At 39.3% G+C, this 26,148-nt stretch overlaps 1 protein-coding gene across 2 annotated transcripts in view; it reads left to right on the forward strand.

Annotated features, from left to right (window-relative positions):
• TXNRD1 (thioredoxin reductase 1) overlaps nucleotides 1–26,148 on the forward strand; it is a 56,435-nt gene that overhangs the window by 15,789 nt on the left and 14,498 nt on the right. Inside the window, exons 1-11 of one of the 2 annotated variants that reach the window (XM_081082359.1) lie at nucleotides 578–1,124; nucleotides 3,024–3,146; nucleotides 4,824–4,896; nucleotides 6,250–6,369; nucleotides 11,632–11,774; nucleotides 12,183–12,298; nucleotides 13,668–13,893; nucleotides 16,271–16,363; nucleotides 17,030–17,106; nucleotides 18,654–18,810; nucleotides 22,519–22,626. In XM_081082359.1, the coding sequence (XP_080938485.1) occupies nucleotides 828–1,124; nucleotides 3,024–3,146; nucleotides 4,824–4,896; nucleotides 6,250–6,369; nucleotides 11,632–11,774; nucleotides 12,183–12,298; nucleotides 13,668–13,893; nucleotides 16,271–16,363; nucleotides 17,030–17,106; nucleotides 18,654–18,810; nucleotides 22,519–22,626 (1,533 nt within the window). In that variant the 5' untranslated portion in view covers nucleotides 578–827. Of the gene's footprint in view, nucleotides 1–577; nucleotides 1,125–3,023; nucleotides 3,147–4,823; nucleotides 4,897–6,249; nucleotides 6,370–11,631; nucleotides 11,775–12,182; nucleotides 12,299–13,667; nucleotides 13,894–16,270; nucleotides 16,364–17,029; nucleotides 17,107–18,653; nucleotides 18,811–22,518; nucleotides 22,627–26,148 lie in introns of those variants that run through there. The other variant, XM_081082360.1, reaches the window with a different exon arrangement.

The following is a 26,148-nucleotide window of genomic DNA, read 5'->3' on the forward strand; positions in this document are numbered from 1 at the left end:
TCATGTTTAGTTCTGGAGTCAGCTGAATGCTTCAGTTGCCTGTCTGATTTTACACAGTTAAAAATGTTCAGGCTCTCTCAGAGCTTGCTTTGTAAAGTCTGTGCACTGGTTGATATAATCTGACTTTAACCTTGGACCATAAGAACCCAGGACTGATACAGAATTTCAGCACAGAACAGATTATAAACATTGTTGGAGGGAGTATGTGGCATGACAATGCTGCTTTTTTTTTCTCTTGCTCTAGTAGCTATGTTGGGGGAGGTGGTTGCAAGAATGGGTGGTTTTCTTTTAGGCAGCCAGTGACTGTGTTCTGGCATCATTTGTGTCAAGTAGATGCAGATAAAATGAGGCTGAGATTCAAAATGGTTATTTTCCAGAAGAACATCTAAGTGCATTTATTAATTCTTTCAGGCCAGCAAGTCACCTTTATGTTCTTTAAAAAAAATTTTTTTTCTAGCTTTATGCTCTGTGATACCAACTAGAGCAGCGGTTCTCAACCTGTGGGTCGCAACCCTTTTGGGGGTCGAACGACCCTTTCACAGGGGTCGCCTAAGACCATCGGAAAACACATATATAATTACATATTGTTTTTGTGATTCATCACTATGCTTTAATTATGTTCTATTTGTAACAATGAAATTGGGGGTCACCACAACAAGAGGAACTGTATTAAAGGGTCGTAGCATTAGGAAGGTTGAGAACCACTGAACTAGAGAGTAATGCTTGTTATCTGAAGATTATATTGGTCCTTTGATCTGAATGGCTATTGTTACCAAATTGTTTTTCCCCCCACAGTGCCTTGTGTTGAAGGCGGAGCCTCTGCCATAATGCCAGTTGATGAATACTGGCTGTGTTTACCAGCCTCTCATGTTAGACCTTTTGTACAGACCGTCAGGGTGATGCAGACTTGTCCCCACTGTTGCTGGTTTCCAGGTGTTCTGCCTTGCATCCCTGGACCATCATGTGTACCTGCTATGCTGCCAAGGGGCAGCCACAGTGCTGCACCTCCCCCTCCTCCTCTTCCTCCGCCATCACCACCACCTCCCTCTGTTGCACCCCCTTCCACATCCCAAGCATCCTGTTCTACTGACCCCAAGCTCAGCCTTTCACCCTCAACATCCGAGGTAGGCAGGAGAAAAATGTAAAGTCTAGGCTGGTAAGTTGGGGGCTTTTTTTGTATTAAGGTTAAAACTTGATTTTTAAAAAACATTTTTTATTATGCTTATTAACTTTTCCAGTTATTATCACATATTAGCACAGATTTTTTATTTTAATGAACGGTAATATTAAGTATATCACCAAAACTGTATTTAAAGCTAATGTGAAATGGTAAATAATGTGTATAAAAACCAGGGGAATGAACTTCTTTAAAATTAAAAGTCCAGCCCTGACCAGTTTGGCTCAGTGGCTAGAGCGTCGGCCTGTGGACTAAAGAGACCCAGGTTCGATTCTGGTCAAGGGCATGTACCTTGGTTGCGGGCACGTCCCCAGTAGGGGGTGTGCAGGAGGCAGCTGATGGATGTTTCTCTCTCGTGGATGTTTCTAACTCTCTCTCTCTCTCCCTCTCTGTAAAAAATCAATAAAATATATATATATATAAAAATTAAAAGTCCAACAGTTATATTATAAAGACTGTTATGGTCGTAACCGGTTTGGCTCAGTGGATAGAGCGTCGGCCTGCGGACTGAGGGGTCCCAGGTTCGATTCCGGTCAAGGGCATGTGCCTTGGTTTCGGGGACATCCCCAGTGGGGGTGTGTAGGAGGCAGCGGATCGATGTTTCTCCCTCATCGATGTTTCTCCCTTCCTCTCTGTAAAAAATCAATAAAATATATTTAAAAAAAAAAAAGACTTACGTGCCAAGTATATGGAATCTAAATACCGAATACAATACAGGAGGCTTCATGTATAGGTAGATTAAATAAATGAGCTTTATAGAGTTGTGTATTTTTATTTCTTTACCCCCACCCCTCCTTTTTTATTCAAAATGCCCTGCAGAATTAGAGACTTTTCCATTTATGTCAATTGATGATTTATTTCTGAATTTCTAGATTTTATGCCTTACCTAAACAATATAGAAAAGTCTTAAGTATTTGGCTAATCTGTTTCAATGGCTAGTCACCAGGCCACTCACTATCTTCATCTGAGACCCTAGCCCACACATTATTGTACCTTTGACTTGAAAATAAAGATGATTGACAAATTGTATTGATGATTCTATTAAAAACATACAGTACAAATGTTTAAAAACCTAATTTAAAACCTAGTTTAAAAATTCTGGGATATGCCCTAGCTGGTTTGGCTTAGTGCAGTGGTCGGCAAACTCATTCGTCAACAGAGCCAAATATCAACAGTACAACGATTGAAATTTCTTTTGAGAGCCAAATTTTTTAAACTTAAACTGTATAGGTAGGTGCATTGTTATTAACTTAATTAGGGTACTCCTAAGGCTTAGGAAGAGTCACACTCAAGGGGCCAAAGAGCCGCATGTGGCTCGCGAGCCGCAATTTGCCGACCACGGGCTCAGTGGATAGAGCACTGGCCTGTGGACTGGAGGGTCCCAGGTTCGATTCTGGTCAAGGACACATTGCCCAAGTTGTGGGTTCGGTCCCCAGTGGGGGCCGTGCAGGAGGCAGCCAATTAATGATTCTCATCCTTGATGTTTCTGTCTCTTTCTTTCCCTCTCTGAAATCAATAAAAAAATATTTTTTAAAAAAGAACAATCCTGAGTTGCTTCTTCAATATTAAAAAAAAAAGTTCTAGAATAAAAGGACGGATCAAATTTAATTTAGGCCTAAATTGATTTTGTTGGGCCATCAGCACCTTACTTATGTGACACTTCGAACAGCTATCTGTGATGTGAGAAGATTGACTGTTTCATTTGTGTGCTGTAATATAAATGAAACAACATTTTTTCTTTGAAAAACTCCTTTTGCTTTTCTTTAAAGAAAGGTTTTTCACAAAACTTCAGACATTGCTGCTTATAAGTTAAATTATTTTCCCTTTCATTGTTTTTGTTCTTTAGGCTTATCAAGAGGGCAGACTTCAAAAGCTACTAAAAATGAATGGCTCTGAGGATCTTCCCGGGACCTACGACTATGATCTCATCATCATTGGAGGGGGCTCAGGAGGACTGGCCGCTGCTAAGGCAAGTCATTTTATGTGTTATGTGGGTTACAGCAGTTCTCCAGATTCTCTGTGGAATTTGAGCCACTTTTGTGACATTTTGCACATTAACTTGGGTAGGACATGTTAAGGGGACCACTTTATAAGTCATTTTTCCAGCTTGAACTAAATGTTCTTTATTTTTTTAAAAAGATACTTGTATTGATTTCAGAGTGAGGAAGGGAGAGGTGGGGAGAGAGAGAGAGATAGACAGCAATGATGACAGAGAATCATTGATCGGCTGACTCTTGCACACGCGCATGCGCACACACACACACACACACACACACACACACACACACACACACCACTGATGACCAAGCCCGCAACACTGGCATGTGCGCTGACCAGGAATTGAATTGTGACCTCCTGGTTCATAGGTCGATGCTCAACCACTGTGCCACACTGACCGGGCTGAACGATACGTTCTTTACATAAAAGTACTGGACTTAGTATTGTTGGGATGCATTTTTATTCATTTTAAGTTTGGTGGATTTTTCAAAGATAATAAGCGTGTTGTGTGGAAATGGTTTGAAATTAAGTATATTTCTTATTCTTAATATTTTTTTTCCACTTTGATGTTCCTATTCACAACTCCTCCTCCACAATAGAAAGATGGAGAGTGGTTAGATTTCTTAAACTCAGTAAAAATGATTTGCCTCTTGTGTATATACTGTGAGCTAAGAGAATAACCACTAACACTGGCCTGGGGGTGGCCGGTAGAGGATTACAAATAAGAGAGGTCGGAGTGAGGCTCCTAGCCCTGAGTTGAGATTGATTTGCCATGTGTGAAGGGGCCCTTGGAACTGTCATTCTTGCTGAAGAGGTTCTTTTAAAAGATGAGGTGCTTATACTCCTTGTATCTTGTGGTGAATCAGTAAAGGTAGATTCAAAGGAAGCTGCCCAATGTCGGAATAGGCCAATACCTGGTACTAAGCAGTGCTTTGCTATACATGACTAAGGCCTAGTACTGTGTATATGTATTTTACTGACGCGATGGTGGTTTTGGAGGACACATAGACTCAGTATTTTCAAATAACCCTTGGAGGTCTACTTGCCAATACACAAAGCTTATTCTCTGAGAAAGGTAAAGGATGCTCTTCAAAATGAACTTTTGACTGTCATCACTCCCCTAAAATAGATTGGGAAATCTTATAGATATCAACTTTTTCATTGGCTCCTCACATTAGTAAATCTGACAATTTTAAAGGAAAAACTTCTTCAATATTCTGCCTAGAAACAAAACTTAAAAGTACTTTAAAAAAGATTTTAAGATACAGGCTGGATCAAGGGTTATAGATTATCGGTAAGTCTGTTTTACTGGCTACTTAGCATTTGCTTTGAAATGGTCATGTTTTTCAGATGATCTCTTAATTTGTTACTGTTTGAGTGGAATTATGTAAGAGGATGCTAAGATTTCCAGCTGATGGACAATTTTATAACTAATTTGTGTGTTCTTAAAGCCACTCATAGGATTATCTAAATATTGCTTAATTTTTTTCTTGAAATAGCACTAATTTTGGTATATGAAATTCCCAGGTATTAATAACTGGTGTTGCTTTAGGCATTGTAGCCTAATAAAAATAGCATGGATTTTTTAACATCCCATTTCCAGTCTGTCATGTTAACTTTTCTAACTCATTTTAATTTTATTTTCTAGGAGGCAGCCAAATATAACAAGAAGGTGATGGTCCTGGATTTTGTCACTCCAACTCCTCTTGGAACTAGATGGGGTAAGTTTTTAAAATATTTTAGAAGTGAATATTTGTAGGAGCAGGTTTTTCCTTGGTATTGGTTTAAATGGCTCCTAAAATCCAATTATAAAATTAAACAACCAGCCCTGGCTGGTGTGGCTCAGTTTGTTGGAGCGTCATCCATCCTGTACACCATAAGGTGGAGTGTTCAATTCCTGGTCAGGGCACATACTCAGATTGTGGGTTCAGTCCCTGGTCAGAGTGTGTGGGAGGCAACCAATCCATATTTTTCTCTCACATTGATGTTTTTCTCCCTCCCTTCCTCTCAAATCAATTAAACAAAACAAACCCCAAAACATGTACCTTTTACTTACAAAAATTTAGGTTCCTGGAAGTTAAGATCATCCAAAACTTTATCCACAACTTTTATGATGATTTAAAGCTAAATCACACCATTTTGTTCACCTTCTCACCTGCCTACATTTTACTCTCATGGTGACAGCTATCACCATGTTTTAAGCTCAAACATGCTAATCTTTTATTTTTTTTTATTTTTTATTTTTTTAAAGAATTCTTTTGTGAGAATCAGCAAAAGCTAAAGACCACACCATCTTCTTTAAAACATGCTCACATATTGAGGCCTGCGCAGATCCCAACCTGACTGTGGTTTGGAGTTGCTATCTGCCTCATAAAGTAAAGTAGAGGATTTGTCTTCTGGGAGGACTAAGTCGTCTTCTCCTTTGAAAAAGCCTCTCACATAGTTTGTTTTATCATCTTTTAGGAATAGGAGGGCAAGTATTGAGGCCTCAGGAGTCTGGGTTTTCATTTGAGGTAGAAAGAGAAGATAATGGTTAGAACTAGAAAGTCGAGAGTGGGGTGTAGTAACTTCCAGAATCTGTCACTGTTAACCCAGTCTGGGCTTCATGATAGTCATAGAGATGGATTCCTTAATAATAAAATAGTAATAAAAATACAGTTTATAAAATGTTCATATATACCATATTTTATATGTAGTTCCAAGCCCATTACAGTTCAATTATGCTCAGTTTCACAACCCCTTTATCAGGTAGTTCTGCTCATAGATTCAATGGCAAGTATGGGTTGTGCACAAAGTAAAATTTCAATTTCTAGCATCTTTATCAGCAGGCAATTAATTTTGAATCTTTGCAGTATGTGGACATTTGCTCATTTTTGTGTTTTCTGATGTCTGTGTTTGGCATATAAGGCTATCTGAACTTAGAAATGTCACAAGACTTAGGGATAAACTTGTCTAAACAGTATTGGCTACATTAAGCAAATAAACTGTGGTTCATAGACTAGTAATAATTGTGGATCTTTTTCTTTGAAGGATTATAAAGCAGGTTGTGAACTGATTTCTCAATGTTGCTGCAGGTCTCGGAGGAACATGTGTGAATGTGGGATGCATACCGAAGAAGCTGATGCACCAAGCAGCTTTGTTAGGACAAGCCGTGCGAGACTCTCGGAACTATGGATGGAATGTTGAGGAGAAAGGTATGGGGGGGAAAGCTGTGTTCCCTTTGTGCTTTGGGGGGTTTGAGCTGTGATCTTGCAGTACATCATCCATTTTTATGGGACTAGCAATAACCTGGAAGTTGTTTTTATTTACATTTTTAATGGATAAAATCACTACAGTTATCTTGTGTCAGGTGGTGACATAGCTATTATGGTAAGAACAGATATTACACTTAGAGTTTCTTTCTTTACTAGAAAACCAGAATTCTTTCAAAGAAATCATAGAGAATTTCATAGAGGAGTACAAATTACATTTACTTTCCTTTGAAGCTGTTACATTTTTCTCAGTTCAAAGAAGTCTGTTTCATGAGCTGATATTTTGGGGGTGGAGGATGGTTAGTCTTTGTCAGATTAAAAGTATTTGGAGCCCGGTCAGTGTTGCTTAGTGGTTGAGCATTGACCCATGAACTAACACAGTGGTTCTCAACCTTCCTAATGCCACGACCCTTTAATACAGATCCTCATGTTGTGGTGACCCCCAACCATAAAATTATTTTTGTTGCTACTTCATAACTGTAATTTTGCTACTGTTATGAATCATAATGTAAATATCTGATATGCAGGATGTATTTTCATTGTTACAAATTGAACATAATTACAGCATAGTGATTAATCACAAAAACAATATGTAATTATATATGTGTTTGCCAATGGTCTTAGGTGACCCCTGTGAAAGGGTCGTTCGACCCCCAAAGGGGTCTCGACCCACAGGTTGAGAACCGCTGAGCTAACAGGTCGCTGGTTGATTCCTGGTCAGGGCACATGCCCAGGTTGCAGGCTTGATCCCCAGTAGGTGGCAATGCAGAAGGCAGCCAGTTGATGATGTTTCTCTCTCATCGATGTTTCTATTTCTTTGTGCCTCTCACTTTGTCTCTAAAAGTCAATAAAAGCATATTTTTAAAAAAAAGCATTTAGAGTACCCTAGAAAAGTTGAAGAGGAATTTGTTGACTTTATCTGATAGGAGAATGACATGAGGTCTGGCACAGCTTCATGGCTAATTAATGATGTAGGTCACTAAGTCCGTGGAGAATGAAACTCTAGCCCCTATCTGATTTTAGCTTTGAGATCTATGGGTTATGGGACATTTGAGGGACATCTTTCATCCAGAAGCTGGGGTAAATTATTTCATGGCTTTTTTTGGAGTTTTAATAGTTGATTATTTTTTTAAAAAGGCCTGCATACATGCTTTGAAAAACTTTGCTCCCACTCCTTTATTGATGCTTTTCTTTCTCATTTAAAATTAACTTTTTTTATCCCTGGCATCTCCACCAATAAATAAATAAGTAAATAAATAAATAAAAAAAATAAAATTAACTTTTTTCCCAAGTCTGGAAGAGCAGGGCCAATCAGGGGCTTGGGGCGCTGCCACTGTCACTCTCAGGGCAGGGCCAATGGGGAGGTTATGGCTCTACCCCATCACACACAGAGCAGGGCCTGTGGAGGGAGTGGGGGTTGGGGTGCCGCCCTCTACACCCACAGAGCAGGGCCGATCAGGGGGTTGGGGCGCCGCCACTCTCACACTCAGGGCAGGGCCGATGGGGAGGTTATGGCTCTACCCCGTCACACACAGAGCAGGGCCTGTGAGGGGTGGGTGGTTGGGGCGTCGCACCCTGTCACACACAGAGCAGGGCCGATCAGGGGGTTGGGGCGCCGCACCCTGTCACACACAGCCGCAGGGCGATCAGGGGGTTGGGGAGCTCCCCCATATCAGGCACAGAGCAGGGCTGATCAGGGGGTTGGGGCGCCTTCCCCTGTCACGAACAGAGCAGGGCGGATAGGGAGGTTGTGGCCCCGCCCCCTGTCACACACACAGCCGCAGGGCAATCAGGGGGTTTGGGTGCTGCCCCCTGTCATGCTGATCCCGGTGCCGAGAGGCCCCTCGGTTCCGCTGATCCCGGTGCTGGGAGGCCTCGCGGCTCTGCTGATCCCGGTGCTGGGAGGCATATTACCCTTTTACTATATAGGATAGAGGCCTGGTGCATGGGTGGGTCTGGCTGGTTTGCCCTGAAGGGTGTCCTGGACCAGGGTGGGGGTCCCCACTGGGGTGCCTGGCCAGCCTGGGTGAGGGGATGATGGCTATTTGCAGCTGGTCACACACCCTTCAGGGTGGGGGTCCCCACTGGGGTGCCTGGCCAGTCTGGGTGAGGGGCTGAGGGCTGTTTTCAGGCTTGCGGATGACTGAAGCTCCCAACTGCTCCTTTTTTTTTTTTTTATTCTGGGCCAGCTTTAGCTCTGGCTCCAGCTCTGAGGCCTCTGCTGGGTTCTATAATCGAAACAATGTATAACTCCAGCTCTGAGATCCCAGCTTGCTGAAAGCAGGTTTCTGGGGTTTTGTTTAGCTTTCTATATTTATTACAATGTTTCAAACTGCAGGCTCAGAGGCTGGCAAGGCAGGCGGGGAATGTTGGTTTCCTTCAACACTGAAGCAAGCAATTCTCATGTTAGTTTCAAGCTGCCTGGCTGCCAGCCGCCATTTTGGCTGGCAGTTAATTTGCATATCACCCTGATTAGCCAATGGGAAGGGTAGCGGAGGTATGGCTAATTACCATGTTTCTTTTTTATTAGATAGGATAATAAGCATTGGCTATTTTTTTATGTTGAATTTATTTCTAAGTTATATAATAAGAACTAATAAATGCATTGCAACGGGGGTAATAAAAGCCACTAGAAGCATAGCCCACATCTGTGCAGCAAAAGCTCCCGGAATTTCATGGGAGTTTTAAAACTTAATTCAAGGTTTTTTTATTTGTCTATCCTTACAAAAATTATTTATCCAACCAATTTAAGTTTTGCCACTTTTGTGTTACCTCCCCCTTTCCATATTTTAAAGTAGAAATACATAGTTTTCTATTTTTATACCTTACACCTCTTGTATTTGTCAGCCACAAAAGCAATCTCCGTCTTTGTAGTTAAATCCCTTCACTCTTCCCAAGTTGAAGCCTGGTGGTTTGCTTATTGTAATCTTCAGCTTTTCTCATTAAGCTGAAGCAGGCAGTGGCCTTGCTGTGAGAACCAGAGGCGGGCTTTGTAGGAGTGGCCTATCAGGATCCACTGAGGGAGCAGTAATTACTCCCCTCCTTTTTGTGTTTAAAATGATTGTGGTAAAGAATCAGTGGATTTGGACAAATGTTTATGTCATTAGATCTTAGAGGAAGAAGGAAACTTAGAGATGTAATTTTCAGATGAGAATCCCCTAGAGACTGCTGATTCATGTTCCTAACAGATAAAGTGAGAAGGCTTATTTTGCATTTTTCTTATAGAAACAGATCTAATTGTGTGTCCTTGAACAAAGAACAGTGCTCAGTTTTCTGGGAAGAGTCTTCTCTGACACTGAAAATAGTTCCCAGTGTGGTGAGGGAGGACAGGGACAGCTGAGTCTGCCCAGTGACAGGGGAGTGACACCTACGGGACGCAGCCTGTGATCTGACATTTCCCTGAAGCTCCAAATGGAGAAAGTACGGAAAGCATCTAAGGCCTTAAAAAAATTACTTGAGCTCCGTTATGTAAATTGGATGAATTGGTCCTTTCTGGAAGATGTATAGGCTTTATATTTTCTAAGATTTCCCTATTTGAATTCTCTTATACTTAAGAATTATGTGTATCTTTAAAATATTAAATATTTGGAAAGCTTTAGAATCCCTTTGTCAATAGAAAGAAAGCAAGCTCATTGGTTTGCAATTAGGGGCTTGTAGTTTGGGATAGATTCTCCTACCACACACCTGTCTTTTCACATACACTGTCTGCGTTTGCCACTGGGTTAGTGTGTGACCTTGGGCAGGCCATTCGTCCTTCTTGGGTTACAACTGGTAGACCAGGCCAGTGGAATTGGGAGGCCTAGGAGAAATGCTGGGGCCATGCCAGCAGATGGGTGAGTGTGGGGATGTGGAGTATTCAAGTAATATTTGAGAATGCAGTGCATTTATTCCTTATTATACAATTTAGAAGTTTTTATCCATTGAAGGTGGTGGATTTAGGCATTATCAGAAGACAGGGCAGCCCTGGAGAACTGGGGTTCAGGAATGCTGTGACGAATAGTCCAACAAGGATCCAGTGACCATAATAGTATGTAAAGTAGGAATTTGGGTTTTACAAGACCAGAAATTCAGTTTCCAGACTGGAATGCAAGGTCAGGACATAGGAGCAGCTAGAGTGCCCTTATGCTAAATCCCAAACTGGTGGGTGGAACTTTTAAAATCCTTCTGCCTGATCAGAATCACTCTATAGAGACTGGGGATGGATGGTGGTTGGCTCTCCCCTTATCAGAGGATCAAGGATCTCTGGTAGAAAAGGGGGTTTGAGAAGTTTGGAAATCGGTGGATCTGACGGCAACAAAGGAAGGCTGACTGAGATTGGAACAGGTCTAATCGTTGAATTTGGATTTCTGTCATTGAAATAACAATTTGTTGGTGCTGTTATTTACTCTCAACTGTGTCTTCTTTTAGAATATGGTATCTGCTATAGGATTAGCAGAGTATAGTTCACTTAGTAATTCTACAACTGTAAAGTTTCAGAAGTGAATCTTCCCTTTAATCTAGTCCACTGTTTCTTAATGGGGGTGTTAATGGCATTGGGTTAATGGCACTGGCACTTCGTTGGGCCAGATAGCTCCTAGTTGTAAGGAACTGTAGTGAAGGATGTTTAGCATTACTGGCCCTTGGGCATCCCTAAATCACTGTAACTAAGCCAAAATCACCACTAAATAAAATGCTGGGGTTTGCTTAAATATCCTAGTTTTTTTTTTTTAAAAAGAGTGGAGCCTGGCCAGTGTTGCTCAGTGGTTGAGCATGGGCCTATGAACCAGAAGGTCTTGGTTCAGTCAGGGCACATACCTGGTTTTGTGGGCTTGATCCTAGTAGGGGGCCTGCAAGAGGCAGCCTATCAATGATTCTCTCTCATCATTGATGTTTCTCTCCCCCCCTCTCTCTCGTTCCCTCCCCCCACCCTCCCTCCTTCCCTCCCTCCCTCCCTTCCTTTCATTTCTAGATAAAGAAGAAAAAAGTTGAGAATGGTTATTTTAGTTTTAAGAATGTCCAGGAAGCTTTGCATTATTTAGTATTATGGTAGTTTTCTAAAAAGGAAAGAATATTTGAAGATTAAAAGGTTGTTTATGGCTTGAAATGAAGGACTTGCCCTTTTCAACTGAAAGCTCTGCTCTTTGTATTCCATGTAAATAGTTACTGAGAAACGATCTTCTCCAGGCAGTTGAAAGGTTAAATGTCTTGTCTTATTTCCTTGTGCAGTTGGACATGACTGGGGGAAAATGACCGAAGCCGTGCAGAATCACATTGGCTCTCTGAACTGGGGCTACCGCGTGGCTCTGCGGGAGAAGAAAGTCACCTATGAGAATGCATATGGGCAGTTTGTGGGTCCTCATAGGATTAAGGTAATTGTGTGACAGCCTAAGTAGCTCCTTTTGGTTTGTGTTGGAGGCAAGGGAGGAAAGGAGAAGGGGATTATCCTAATGAAAGTAATAGCACTGTGACCCAGAGTGCCCAGTGTGGTGATTTTGCCATCACATCTCCTTGTGGGGCTTTCTTCTGTGGTGTTGGAGAGAGTAAGAGAACTAGATTCAGGGCCACACCATCTGGATTTGAGTCGTGGCTCTGCCATTTACTGGCATAGTGACCTTGAGCAAGTCCCGTAATTGCTCAGAGCCTTAATATCTCTTATGTATTACCAAATTTATATGCGGATCAAATTGGACAGTGTGGTGAATGGCCTTTATTAACTGTGAAGTTACAATTCTACGTCATGAGAACTATTAAAAACTGACATTTTGGTTCCTTTGTAGACAACGAATAACAAAGGCAAAGAAAAAATTTATTCAGCAGAGAGATTTCTCATTGCTACCGGTGAAAGGCCACGTTACTTGGGCATCCCTGGTGACAAAGAATACTGCATCAGCAGGTAAGGAAAAAATCACAGGGAGAAAAGAAAAACCCATTGTGGATTTATGCTTTTGCTTTTGTCTTAAAACCTATTTTGTCCATTTCCTGTAACTTAGTGGATTTTTTTTACCATATTTTTGCCCAAAGGGCCAAGGGGTTGGGAAAAAAGAGAAAGGAAAAATTATTTTAGATATGAGAATATTTTAAAAATTAAAAACTATAAACATTGGTCATCTTATCACCCAGAGTTTACATCACTAACATATAGATGTATGCTTATATTGAAATTTATATATGTGTGAATATGTTTTATGAATGTATTTTATAAAACCAGATGGACAGTCACAAACATTTTGTGAAATGATACATATGTGTGTATATATATAGGATCGTCTGTTACCTTACCCTTTAACACTTGCAGTGTGACACTGAAAGAATGAGAGGATGGCAGACCATTTAGATTTATCAAAGCTTGGTCCCTATTCACTGTTCAATTCCCTGTTCAAATGTTTGCAGTGTCAGTGTAGATGAATCTTCCAAAATAAGTGAGTCAAGTAAGAAGGTTTTGCTAAGTGATTTATTTTTGTCCAAGTGATAATACTGGTGACATTGTTTTTCAGATGTTTTAAATTATCAAGACATTAAGATAGATTGTTGATAAACATGTCCTCTTGGATGCTTTTTCCCCAGTGTATCTGATTGTGTTATAGATTACTCTTTTTCAGGCCATTTTGGGGGGGGGGGATGATTTATTTCCTCTGTGCTTCATATAGGGGCAGCTCAGATGGCAACTGTTGTCTTTGTTGTTTTGAATAGGCTCCCTTCTCAAAATTTAAAAAATTTATTTTCTAATGCTTATGTGATTTCACTCATATATTCAGTATTCTTCATTGAGCAAGAAGATTTTGTCAGATTTTACTTTTTATAATTGACGTTTACATACAAAGACTGTATGTTGGGTTTTCCCCCACTCTTGATAATTGGTATTCCAGATAAGAAGTACCTGACTTTCCACCTCAGGGAGAGCTGAGTGGTGGGATGAGGGTTTAGATTTTCAAATGTAGGATATTAAACACAGTAGTGAAGAATTGTTCCAGACAATTCAGAATCGGTTTGTTTGACTGTGAGTTGGACTGTGGTCAGAAGTTACATAGTTTGCTGTGTTTGGCCCCAGAGTGGCTTGAGCTACTCCCCAAGCCACTGGGTGGCAACAAAGGGAGAGTCTAAGTCCTTATAAAAACTTCTCATATTATGTATGTAGTAGTAATTAAATTTTTACATCTTAAAGGTGTCTCGCTCAGAAGAAAGTAAAAATATTTGCTTTGATTTGGTCATTATTCCCATGAACATTTTTTTATTTCTGCCTTCTTTTTAAAATCTCTTTTCAGTGATGATCTTTTCTCCTTACCTTACTGCCCGGGCAAGACCCTGGTGGTCGGAGCATCCTATGTCGCTTTAGAATGTGCTGGGTTTCTTGCTGGCATTGGTTTGGATGTCACTGTTATGGTACGATCCATTCTCCTTAGAGGATTTGACCAGGACATGGCCAACAAAATTGGTGAACACATGCAAGAACATGGTGTCAAGTTTATAAAACAATTTGTACCAATAAAGGTAAGTGGAGTTGCCTATAAGTTTGTTGGTTCTATACACATATTAAAAGTTAGGAAATAGATTTCTATAGGTGATAGAAGCATCCTCTCAGAATTATAAACCATAAGGGACACTGTAATTCCTCAATTGTGTGGTAGTGGTATGTAAACTTGTACCTACCTACCGCCTAAATAGCTTTGTTCTTATTTGCAGAATAATAATTTCTTCATTACCTTTGGTTCTCTTCTGTTTAATACTTCCCTTTATGCATTCCTTTATTATCTTTGGTCTGTTATACTTTGTTCCTTCATACATACCAGTGATTTAAATAAGTTCAAGACTAGGCTGATTTTAAAAAATTTCCCGTAAGACATTTCTCCTTGGTGTACAGTGTAGTCAGTAGATGTGCTATACTATTCTGGCTTCCTTGAATACAATTATCTATTTTTATTATGTGGGGTGGCCTTTTTTGTTCATTTCATTTTCTCTTGAAAGGGCCGAACAGTATGACAAGTTATATTGGGACTTGTTAATATTACCATGTTTGATATGTAAGAGTGACAGAATCAAACACTTTGTGAATCTCAGATTAATAGTTTCCTTTAGTGCAGGTGAGGATGTAACTGTTTTGTTAAAGTTAAGGAATTTTAGCTGTTATTTTAAAAATTGCTTCGTGGGTTAACATAGTTTCATTGTGTGACCATGAATCTCATAGTGTTGATAGCACATGGAGCCTGAGGTCAGAATGGCGTGGATTTAATACCGTTCTGCCCGTTTCTTGCCATATGACTTTGGGGGAATTACTTAACCTCTCAGAGCTTCAGGTTTTTTTTATAAAATTGGGATGATAATAGCACCTATCTCAGTTCCTGTGAAGATCGCAGTAGCTTACAGTTAGAAAGACGGTTCTGGCTCAGAGTAGGTCTAAGATGAATCTATCTCATAATATTGTAGTGAGGATTAAGTAACAAATGTCCTGAAGGTTATCAGTACTTATTGCTGTAGCTGTTTTTTAGGGAGTGGAGGTATATGATTAGAAAACAACGGCTATCAGTAATGCCATACTGATAGGAAAGCAGCATCTTTTTTTTTTAATAACATCTGGGGACTTGTGGGCCCCTTTGAGGACCTGGTGGACTATTCCTGGTGAAATAAACCTGTTTCTGTGTACATAACATCTTGCTGAGGCTACCTGGTGTCTGATTCCCCAGAGGCTAGTGTGAATGCTTGCTACATTATAAAGTGACTGAATGGAAGAAGCCTCTGCAGAGAGGAGGGATAGAGGGCATTTTGGGCAAAGAACAAAGTATGAGCAAAAATGCTGTTGGGAATAAAATTGTTCTAAATGCAGAAATTGTTCTAGATACAGAAAAAGCCTGACTGGAACAGAAAAGTGAGTAAGGCAGGAAGGAATTAGAGGTGGGGTGAGGCCCTTATAATTTTTAAGCAAATCTAAGCCATGGACCAGTTCAACTTTTCTCCAAAGATTAGAACATTATACCTTAAATTAAATGGGAAAGACATTTCTTAACTGTATAAGAAAGCAAGGAAGTTCAAGAAGGAAATCTTGACTGTCTATTTAGATGTTGAAAATAAAATCAATCGTGACAGTTTCCCACACAGAGCGGTTGTATTTTAAAGGGAGGGTAGACATTGCAGGTTATGTTTATGGATTTCTCCAGTAAATACTTTACAGAGACCCATGATTTGGCTGTCATTCAGAGACAACAAAGGTTCACTACATACTTGCAGAAGCCTCCAGGTAGTAGGGTTTCTTAGTCATTGTCACCACGTTACCATGGACATCTATGTGTAGTAGGCTAGTATGTTCAGTCTCATCATAGCACAAGAACCAGGACTGCTCATTTCCTCCCTGCATCCTTAACTGAAGACAGCCCATGGTGATGACAAACAGACATACCTCCTTGCCCACTATGGTTTTTAGGCTTTCTAGGTGTTATCTGTATCATGATTGATCTACCCTCATGTCTGTTCTTTGTATAGAGCTGAGCATCTATAGTCAAAAGAGAACGTCTGAATATGAGCAGCAGTGGCTCTCCAGGGGATTAGTGATTCTGGGTGACTTAAAAGACAGTTAGTCATTGGTTTGATTTTAGGGATTGTAGTCTGCTTTCTCTGGCTTTGCCTTTCACTTTTCTCTCTGAATTCTGCATAAGAACTGTGTGAAAGAAAACCCCTCTAGCAAACATTAAGCAGTGAGAAAAGGGATTAATAAGAGAATCACATTATCCTAATGATGCTGGGGTGAGGGAGATAGGACATGAAAAACCTTTCAAACCAGATTTTGTGTTAACGTTGGGTTAACCAGACAGAAAGGGAGAAAGTATCCACTTGATACATGTCTTTATCGTTGAGTAAAACCTTATCACTTTTATAGGTTGAACAAATTGAAGCAGGGACACCAGGCCGACTCAAGGTGGTAGCTAAGTCCACCAATAGTGACAAAACCATCGAAGGAGAGTACAATACGGTAAGGAATGGATATAGATCCAGGTTCATACTTCATTTTAGATTTCAGATTTCTCCACTGTAACTTAAAATATTGTTTGTTAAATGGCTGTAAAAGGGCATCAGCATTTTTAAATGAGCTAGAATTTCTCTGTCCCATGTTCTTCCCTTTTAACTCCCCACCCACCACTTTTTTTTTCTTTATTGATTAAGGTATTACATATGTGTCCTTATCTCCCCATTGCCTCCCTCCCGCCCCCCCCCCTCCCCCCCGCACCCCTCACTCATGCCCTTACCCCCCAGGTGTCTGTGTCCATTGGTTAGGCTTATATGCATGCATACAAGTCCTTTGGTTGATCCAGCCCAATACTTTTAATGTTTAAAATAACTGAATTCAGTCATAGGCTATGCTGTCTTTGTCTTTAATCTTGTCTAGATTAATTAAGGAATTGTTAACTTCCTTTTTCTTAATAAGAAATGGATAAGGATTTCTGCTATATCATGTTTGAAGGATTTTTTTTTTTAAGGTTGTAATTTATTTTAACTCTTGCATTATTTTCTTAATGAAATTTCTTCCCAGGTCTGGATAAATCAGGTTGGCTTAATAAGCAGAAAAAATAATGATTAAATAACTCATGCAGAGCCTTTTTGTTATAAGTCACTACCTATATGTTAATTTTTTTTTCAGGTATTGCTGGCAATAGGAAGAGATGCTTGCACAAGAAAAATTGGCTTAGAAGCCGTGGGTGTAAAGATAAATGAAAAGTAAGAAAAAAACCTTTATTATATCTTATAGAATAATATTTCAGGTACTTATAATATTGATTATTGCTGGAGTTTTGATTTTTTATTTTATTTTATATTTTATTGATTTTTTACAGAGAGGAAGGGAGAGAGATAGAGAGTTAGAAACATCGATGAGAGAGAAACATCGATCAGCCGCCTCCTGCACATCTCCCACTGGGGATATGCCCTCGACCGGAATCGAACCTGGGACCCCTCAGTCCGCAGGCCGACGCTCCATCCACCGAGCCAAACCGGTTTCGGCTGGAGTTTTGATTTTTGAAGTTAATTTTTATCATAGTTGAAGAGTTCTCTTTTTAAGTTCAGAAAAAGTCTTCCAGCGCCACTCATACATAGTATTTTCTGTTTTCCTTTTTTCTTTTCAGAATTGAATTGAGAGCTATATTGGCTTGCTTTATGTTTCTTTAGTGTGTATGTGTACAGAAAAAGATCCATCCACAGTTAATTGTAGGGATATGCTTTAGCTTCACTCAGCATGTAGATTTGAACCATGTTTAAAGCTACCAGGTTTTAAGGTCACTAGGACTAGGGTGGTCACTATATTTCTAGTGACAGCTGCAGGTATGAAAACGCATTTCTTCAAGGCTTTTAAAAGTTAAAGTCCTTCCATCTCTTTCCCAATTTTTTTGAGGGGGAGGCAATCAGAATTTTTGGTGGCCTTGTTTTGACAAGACTTTTTAAAAAAAGGTAAAGTCCTTTGGACTGTACTTCTGCACCAGATAATTGAGACTGTGGTATCTGCTTACGGGAGCAGCATGGGGTATTTCCCAATACCGCCTTTCTTACATCCAAGTATAAAAGCACCTGCTGTGAACGGCAAGCTCCCTTGGAGTAATGGCAAGCTCTTAATCCTTGCAGGAATCACATCTATTCAGGAGAAGAGATTTCTAATCTTACTGTGAAGATTATTTTTTCTACTTTTTTTCATAACTTGCTAGCCTGTTTCCAATTAGATCTAAGGTTTAGATTTCATAAGATGTTAATAGTTATTCTGTATTTACTGTGAGCCATGGACTATTGTGCTGAATGTTTTATTCACATTCACATTCACTCCTCACAATCCCTTACGGTAGATAGAGATGGTGTTCTTTTTCTTCCTACTATTATTCCCATCATCATTATTCCCATTTACTAGTATATGTGGGGGGGGGGGGGGGGATGAAGCTTAGAGATAGTAAATAGCTCTCCCAAGATCAAAGAGGTAATAACTAACAGACCTGGTTATTATAGTTTATAATTCTTATTCTTAACCGCTATGTTCCAGTTTTTCCATTCCAGGGTTTCTGTCAAGTTTTCTTAATTGCTTTATTTTTCAGAATAGCAGCGAGAATGGTCTCTAAGCTTTTATTTCTTCTGAAATAAATAAAGTTGTTTTGTTTGGTGTAATACATTAGAACATTGTCCCCAGCTGGAGTCATAATTTTGGGCTTCTTTGGGATAAAGGGAATTTTGTTCTACTTAATTATTAATGGTAATTAGTCATGATTTTTAATGGGATCAATTTGCAGGAACGGAAAAATACCTGTCACAGATGAAGAGCAGACCAATGTGCCTTACATTTATGCTATTGGCGATATTCTGGAGGGGAAGCCGGAGCTCACCCCTGTAGCCATCCAGGCGGGAAGGTTGCTGGCTCAGAGGCTCTACGCTGGCTCCACTGTCAAGGTGAGTGACACTTCACCCACTGAAAGACTGTTTTTAATAATATGCCCAGTTCTCTATTTAGGGATAGTTGGGAAGTTTCCCAGATCTTAAATAATTTAGTTACTTTGATGATGGCATCCTAGATGTGCTTTATTACTGAATTCCAAATGACATTGTTAGGAATGCTGTACCTTTGTGATTTTATTAAGAAAACTGTCACTCTTGGAATTACAATAAGAATAAAATGAGCTTGATTAATCAAGTTTCAGCACTGTTATGTTCCATTTACATATAATAGTTGCATTTTATATCAGTTTTATTATTATTAAGGTAAGAAATCTTGTTGTGATACCTATGTAGGGTGTGTAAAAGGATTTGGGGATCTAGGGAATAATGCCAGTGTACAGAGCTGCTTAAATCAGTGTTAGGCTTTATTTCCCTGTCCTTTCTAAAAATTGATCTTCTGTGCTTAGAATGTTGAATGTGTTCTATTAATAACAATGTGGTTTTTAAAAATCAAAGTAGGAAATTGAAACTCTTAGGGATCTTTCATGGAACCAGTTACTGAGTGTATGTCTGCTCATGGTGATTTTGCTTGGGGGCGGCGAGAGAGAGGGGGTAATGGGGAGTGACAGCTAATGGGTATAAAATTTCTTTTTCTGGTGATAAAATCTTCTGGATTAGATTGTGGTACTAGTTGCATACTTTGTGACTATACTGAAAACCACTGAATTGTTAACTTTGAAAAGTGAATTTTATGGTACAAGAATTCTATTTCAAATGTTAAATAAAGTAAGAGAGGGAGGGAGGGAAGGAAGGAAGAAGTGAGGAAGGAAACACTAGCACTGAGAGAGAACACCCAAGTAAGACACAAACTTGGAATGGGGCGGGGAGAAGAGGGTTCCCCAAGGCTGAAAAAAATGTTTTATTTTGCATTCATTTTCTGGAAGGTATTTTTACTGAATATAGAGTTCTAGATTTACAGTGTTTCTTTAAATATTTTAATAATTTTTCTATTGTCTTGTGGCTGCAGAGATTCTAAAGAGAAATGCACTATCATTTCTATGTTTGTTCCTCTTAAGATTTTCTTTTTGTCATTTTTTTTTAGCAGTTTGAATATTGCATGACTTGCCATGCTTTTCTTTATAACTGTTCTGCTTGTGATGTGTCCAAGATTCTTGGATTTATCTGTTTATAGTTTTCACCAAATTTGGAAAATTTTCAGCCATTCAATTATCTTTTTTTTTTAATATATTTTATCGATTTTTTACAGAGAGGAAGGGAGAGAGATAGAGAGTTAGAAACATCGATGAGAGAGAAACATTGATCAGCCGCCTCCTGCACACCTCCTACTGGGGATGTGCCCGCAACTCAGGTACATGCCCTTGACCAGAATCGAACCCGGGACCTTTCAGTCCACAGGCCGACGCTCTATCCACTGAGCCAAACCGGTTTCGGCTCAATTATCTTTTTATTATTTTTTTTTAATCCTCACCAGAGGATATTTTTTCTATTGATTCCTACAGAGGGTTGAAGGGAGGAGAGAAACATTGAAGTGAGAGAGACACATTGATCCATTGGTTGCCTCCTACACATGGTGACTGGGGATGGGGAACCTGCAACCGAGGTACATGCTCTTGACTTGGAATCTAACCCCAGACCCTTCAGTCCACAGGCTGATGCTCTTAACCACTGAGCAACTGGCCAGGGCTTCAATTATTTTTTTCTGTCTCCTCCCTTTTTTGTTTTCCCTTAGACTCCAATTAATGAATATTGGTTCACTCGATACTATCCCATGATCTCTGATGCTCTGCTCCTGTGTCCATTTCCTCCCCACCCCGACCCCATCTCAGTGCTCCATTTTCTTAGAAAACCTATTGCCGTGTCTTCAAGTTCACTGATTTTTTTTCTTCTGCACTCTCTTGGGCTATTAATCCCAATCTGTGTGTTTTGTACTTCAAATAGTCTTTTTCATCTCTATAAGTTTTATTTATTAAAATAAATTTTTCATTTTTTTCTCCTCAGCAGGTTGATGGTTTCCTTTACCTGGTTGAATAGACAGAACATATTTATAATAGTTCTTTTAATGTCCTCTGCTAATTCCATCATCTTTTGTTCAGTGTTTGTTTCTGTTGGTTGATTTTTCTCGTGGTATTGGTTCACATGTTCCTGCTCTTTTGCATGTCCAGATACTGTTGGGTGGACGCAGATACTGTATATTTTACATTGTTCAGTGCTGGGTTTTGTTGAGTTCTTTTATACAGCGTTAGGATTTGTTCTGACAGTTCGTTAAGTTACATAAGGTGTTTTATCCCTTTTGTAACTTGCTTTTAAGCTTTTTTAGGGTTCGGCTACAGCAACCTTTCACCTAGGGCTTAGTTTCAACCATTAAATTGATGCCTTTGGGCATCAGTTAACCCCATTTCTCTCACATGATGAATTCTTTCTGCTTTGACTCTGGGAACAGGAACTGTTTCCAGTCCCATTGGAGCTCTGGTCATTTTGGAGCCTACTGCTTTCCAGTGGTTCTTTCCTCTGAGGCGTTGACAGATCAGTACTCAGCCCAGATCCCAGGAGTTCTTGTCCAGCTCTGCTGGCTTCAGGGCTCTGCCCTGCAGCTGCCGCCAGATGTTTAAACAGTGTTGCTTCATATCTGTCTGGTTTTCTAGTTGTGTAAAGCAGTGAGGTAGGTCTGGTCCCGGGTACACTGTTGTGGCTGTCAGTGGAGATCTGCCTTTACTGTTGAATCAGAATTCCAAAGGTTTATGTTCTTCTTAGAGAAAAAGGATTCTATTTATTGTTTGCACAGGAAGACTCATTTGAAAGATTTCACCCTACTGTTTTAGAGAGTGAGAATTCAACTTCTCATATTTTAAACGCAGAATGGCTCACCTCTGTGGGTAAATGTGACTGGGTAGGTTTTTATCAAATAGCATTTACAAACATTTTGCATTTATATAATAACAGAATTTACATCAGCATATTAGAGACTGAGATATTTGGTAATTGAGAAACATTTATTTGCTTAATACAGCATTTTACAACTTCTTTGATTTCAGAATTCGTTTGTCATCTATGTCTATTATCATAAAATGTGCTTTGGAAATAGAATCCTTAACTTTTTTTGTTTCTCTAGTTTTCATTTCACTTTAATTACTGCATATTGTTACATAGAGTGTATGTACTATAGAACTACTTCCTTATTTGCTCTTTAAAGCTGCTCCATATTGCCACTATTGAAGAGAGCTACAGCATTGCTCAGTTAATGCGCGCAGCTGTTTCTGTATGTTATTATAGATGTGTAAGAATAGGTTTATTGGGCCAAAAGGCATAAAATATTTTTATGACTCTTAATATGTATTGCCTAATTAATTTCCCATAGAAGTCTATTAGTTTCTGTCACCGATAATGAGACCATCAGCTTTGAGTACTACACTTGTATTGTTTTTGGCTGCTTTATTAAAGGTAGAGAAAGTATGTCCTTGTTGTTAACATCCATGAATCATTTATTCATGACTAGTCTTGCCAGACATTAAACCTCTGCCAAAACTTCCTGACATCGGTTCATGGTTCTCATGTGGTAGGTTTATACCTGGGATTGTTGTGACTTCCCATATTTTTGGTAGAAATTTATTAGTCTGCTTTTCTCCCCTAATTTTGAACCTTTTTGAAGCATACCCTTTTTTTGAGTTATAACTTCTCTTGTAACTCTTCTCCATTTTGAAATAGTGTGACTATGAAAATGTTCCAACAACTGTATTTACCCCTTTGGAATATGGTGCTTGTGGTCTTTCTGAAGAAAAAGCTGTGGAAAAATTTGGGGAAGAAAATATTGAGGTAAGTTCTACTCTACTGCTTTCAAAATTAAAAATAATTTCAAGCATACAGAAAAGTAGGAAAATTGTACAAAGAATTTCTGTACAATTATCCAGATCCACATACTATTAATATTTGTTTTTTATGTCGCATAGTCTCTCTTTCTCTATTTCTGTGTATCTGTGTGTATTTTCCTTCCTGAACCATTTGTGAGTAAGTAGAATGCCTCTTTTCTCCTAAACATTTCAGTATATATTTCCTATGAATAAGAGCATTTTCTTATAAAATCACAGGGTAGTTATCACATTTAGGAAACTTAATATTGATACAACTAGAGGCCTGGTGCACAAATTCGTGCATGCTGTGGTCCCTAGTCCTGGCCCACGATCAGGGCTGATCAGGTTCCCTGCCTTCCCACCTTCCTCTCTCCCTCCCTCGCCACCCACATCCGCTGCCACCCACCCCCAGTTCCCCGTCCCAGCCCAGGGGCCTGGCTCCGATCAGGCGATTGGGGCCTTCAGGCTGGGGGCATCTCCTGTGTTGAACATCTGTCCCCTGGTGGTCAGTACGCATCATAGCGACCGGTTGTTTGCTAGGCTTTTATATATATATATAGATGGATACTTTTATGTGATCTACCTTCTGTTTTTCAGTTTCATCAGTTGATCCAATAATACTTGCTTCTACTTTTTAAAACCAATTTTACTGGTTTCTTTTTATTATTAAAACAATATTGTTGGAAATAGGAAAAATATAGGAAAATAGAAAGAAAAAAATTAAAAATTAACTTAATTTCTGCTGTTCTATTAGGTTTTGTCCCTCTGCTGTTATCCTCTAATTTACACTAACTTTTATCATATAGTCAAGGAAAATGCACATGAAGTGCACTATTTTCATATACACAAATAATGCTACACAAAGTGACTGCTACTTTTTAAATCATTTGAGGAAAAGTTTTTAGTAAAACCTTCTAAAAGACCAGAGTAAGTTTCAGGATGTGAATTTATTTTAAATCTCTTACCAAGCTTTTTCTTTATTATGTGCATTAGTAATCGCATGCAATATCTTGGTCTAGGAGTAATATTAACTTTTTTCTGATTCTAAACATAATGTATCCTTGTTATAGGAAGCTCAAAAACATAAAAAAGGAAATTTTAATTCATGAAGTAGTAACTGCTGTTAATATTTTGGCATATTCTAGTCTCTGAGTATTTATGTATGTTTTTATATATTGAATGCATGTATAATTTTGTGTAGGTACATTTGTCTTAATTTTTTATTTTATTTTTTAAAATGTATTTTATTTATTTTTTTACAGAGAGGAAGGGAGAGGGATAGAGAGTTAGAAACATTGATGAGAGAGAAACATTGATCAGCTGCCTCCTGCACACTCCCTACTGGGGATGTGCCCACAACCAAGATACATGCCCTTGACCGGAATCAAACCTGGGACCCTTGAGTCCACAGGCTGATGCTCTATCCACTGAGCCAAACCGGCTAGGGCTATATCTTAATTTTTTTAAAAGTGTGATTAAGTTATGTGCAGTATTCTGGCCTACTTTACAATAATATTAGATCATGAGCACTTCCCCCTAAAAACATGATTTTTAAAATGACTTGTGTAATTCTTTTTAGGGATGCTATACAATAATTTGTTGTGGCATTCTTTATAGTAAAAACCTGTTTACAGTTTTTTACTATTAATAGAATAATGAACCTCTTCATTGTTCACTGTCTGTCTCTCTGATTATTTTCTGAGAATAGATTCCTATCAAGAGGTATTTAAATTTTAAGGTTCTTAATATACATTGCATATTTCTTGGCAGACCATCTTTGGATTTTTTTTTTATTGGAATTTGCGTTTTTTACTATATGAATAATGCATTTGTGTTGAAATTTTGGAACATGTAAAGGAAATAGGAAACAGTTACTCTTTTTTTGGTAACAGTAATTATTAGCAATTGGGTAAAATTTCTTTAATCATCTTTTTCCTATATAATTGTTATCTTACTATGATATACATTCAATTTGGTAACCCATATTTTAAGAAAAATTACATCATTTTTATAATACAAAAGAACACTTATAATGTCTACAAGATCAGTATGTTTTTAAAAGGTAGCTAGCCATATATGTTTCGAATTGAGGCTAGCAGTTAGAGGAGAAAATAAATCCCTTTAGTCATCCAGGACTTAAGTTTATAAAACATCAATAAGGATGTCTGTGTCCTTCCATTTGCCTACCCTCCCTCCCTCCTCTGCTTCCCTTCGATACTCCTGGTGAATAATGTCAATGGAGGGAATATCTTTGGAAGCATTAAGCAAGAAAACTTGATAATTGCTATAATTGTTGCTGGCACTTGACTTGTTTCATGCCCAAAGTTGTCCTTCCTCTCAGGTAACAAAATAGAGGTTTTTTGTGTTTGTTTGTTTTTAAATTCGTATGTTAATGCAAGACAGCATGTAGTGACATGGCTCTTTCATTTGCTGGCTCTTTATTGTTATTATGACTTAACATTTACTCTTTAACCTGAGTTGTAATTAAGGGATGAACTTATAGCAAAAGGATCTGACAACAGGACTTTTAAAGTCATTTACTTTCTGACCAGTTCCTATTTCATGAATTTTTTGGGAGGTGTTTTGTATGTGTTTTCTTAACTTTGATTTTTCAATTGCAGTTGACATTCAATCTTATTTTATATTAGTTTCAGATGTACAGCATAGTGGTTAGTTATCCTATATAGTAAAAGCCTAATATGCTAAGTGTCCAGTCTTCTGGTCAGCTATTCAACCAATCAAAGCATAATATGCTAATGATATGCTAAGGCTGCTCAGCTGCTTGCTATGATGTGCACTGACCACCAGGGGGCAGAAAGTTGACCAGTCGACCAGTTGCTATGATGTGCACTGACCACCAGTGGGGAGATGCTCCAACTGGTAGGTGAGCTTGCTGCTGAAGTCCAGCTGATCAGGACTGAGTGAGATGGGCTGGACGTGCCCTGGAGCCCTCCCGCAGTCCCTCCCATGGCTGGTCAACCTCCCATGTCTCTCCCTGGCCCCGATCGTGCACCAGTGGGGTCCCTCGGCCTGGCCTGCACCCTCTCGCAATCCAGGACCCCTTGGGGGATGTCGGAGAGCAGGTTTGGGCCCAATCCTGCAGGCCTGGCTGAGAGACCCCACTGGTGCATGAATTCGTGCACCAGGCAGGCCTCTAGTGTAATTTATAAAGTGATCCCCCCCCACCCCCCGAATCAGTCTAGTACCCACCTAGCACCATGCATAGTTATTAGAATATTATTGACTATATTTTCTATGCTGAACTTTGACATCTCTGACTATTTTGTAACTACCAATCTGTATTTCTCAATCCCTTCACTTTTTTTACGCAGTCCCCTAACGCTCCTCCCCTGTGGAAACCATCAGTTAGTTCTCTGAGTCTGTCAGTCTGTGTCTGTATGAATTCTATTGCTTAGTGAAAGTCTAAATACTAAAGAGCTTCCATTGTCTTTGTACCAGAGCTAGTGTTTGACAAACATGCTTCCTA

This window comes from Myotis nattereri, assembly GCF_964212035.1.
Source record: "Myotis nattereri genome assembly, chromosome: 2".
NCBI lineage: Eukaryota > Metazoa > Chordata > Mammalia > Chiroptera > Vespertilionidae > Myotis > Myotis nattereri.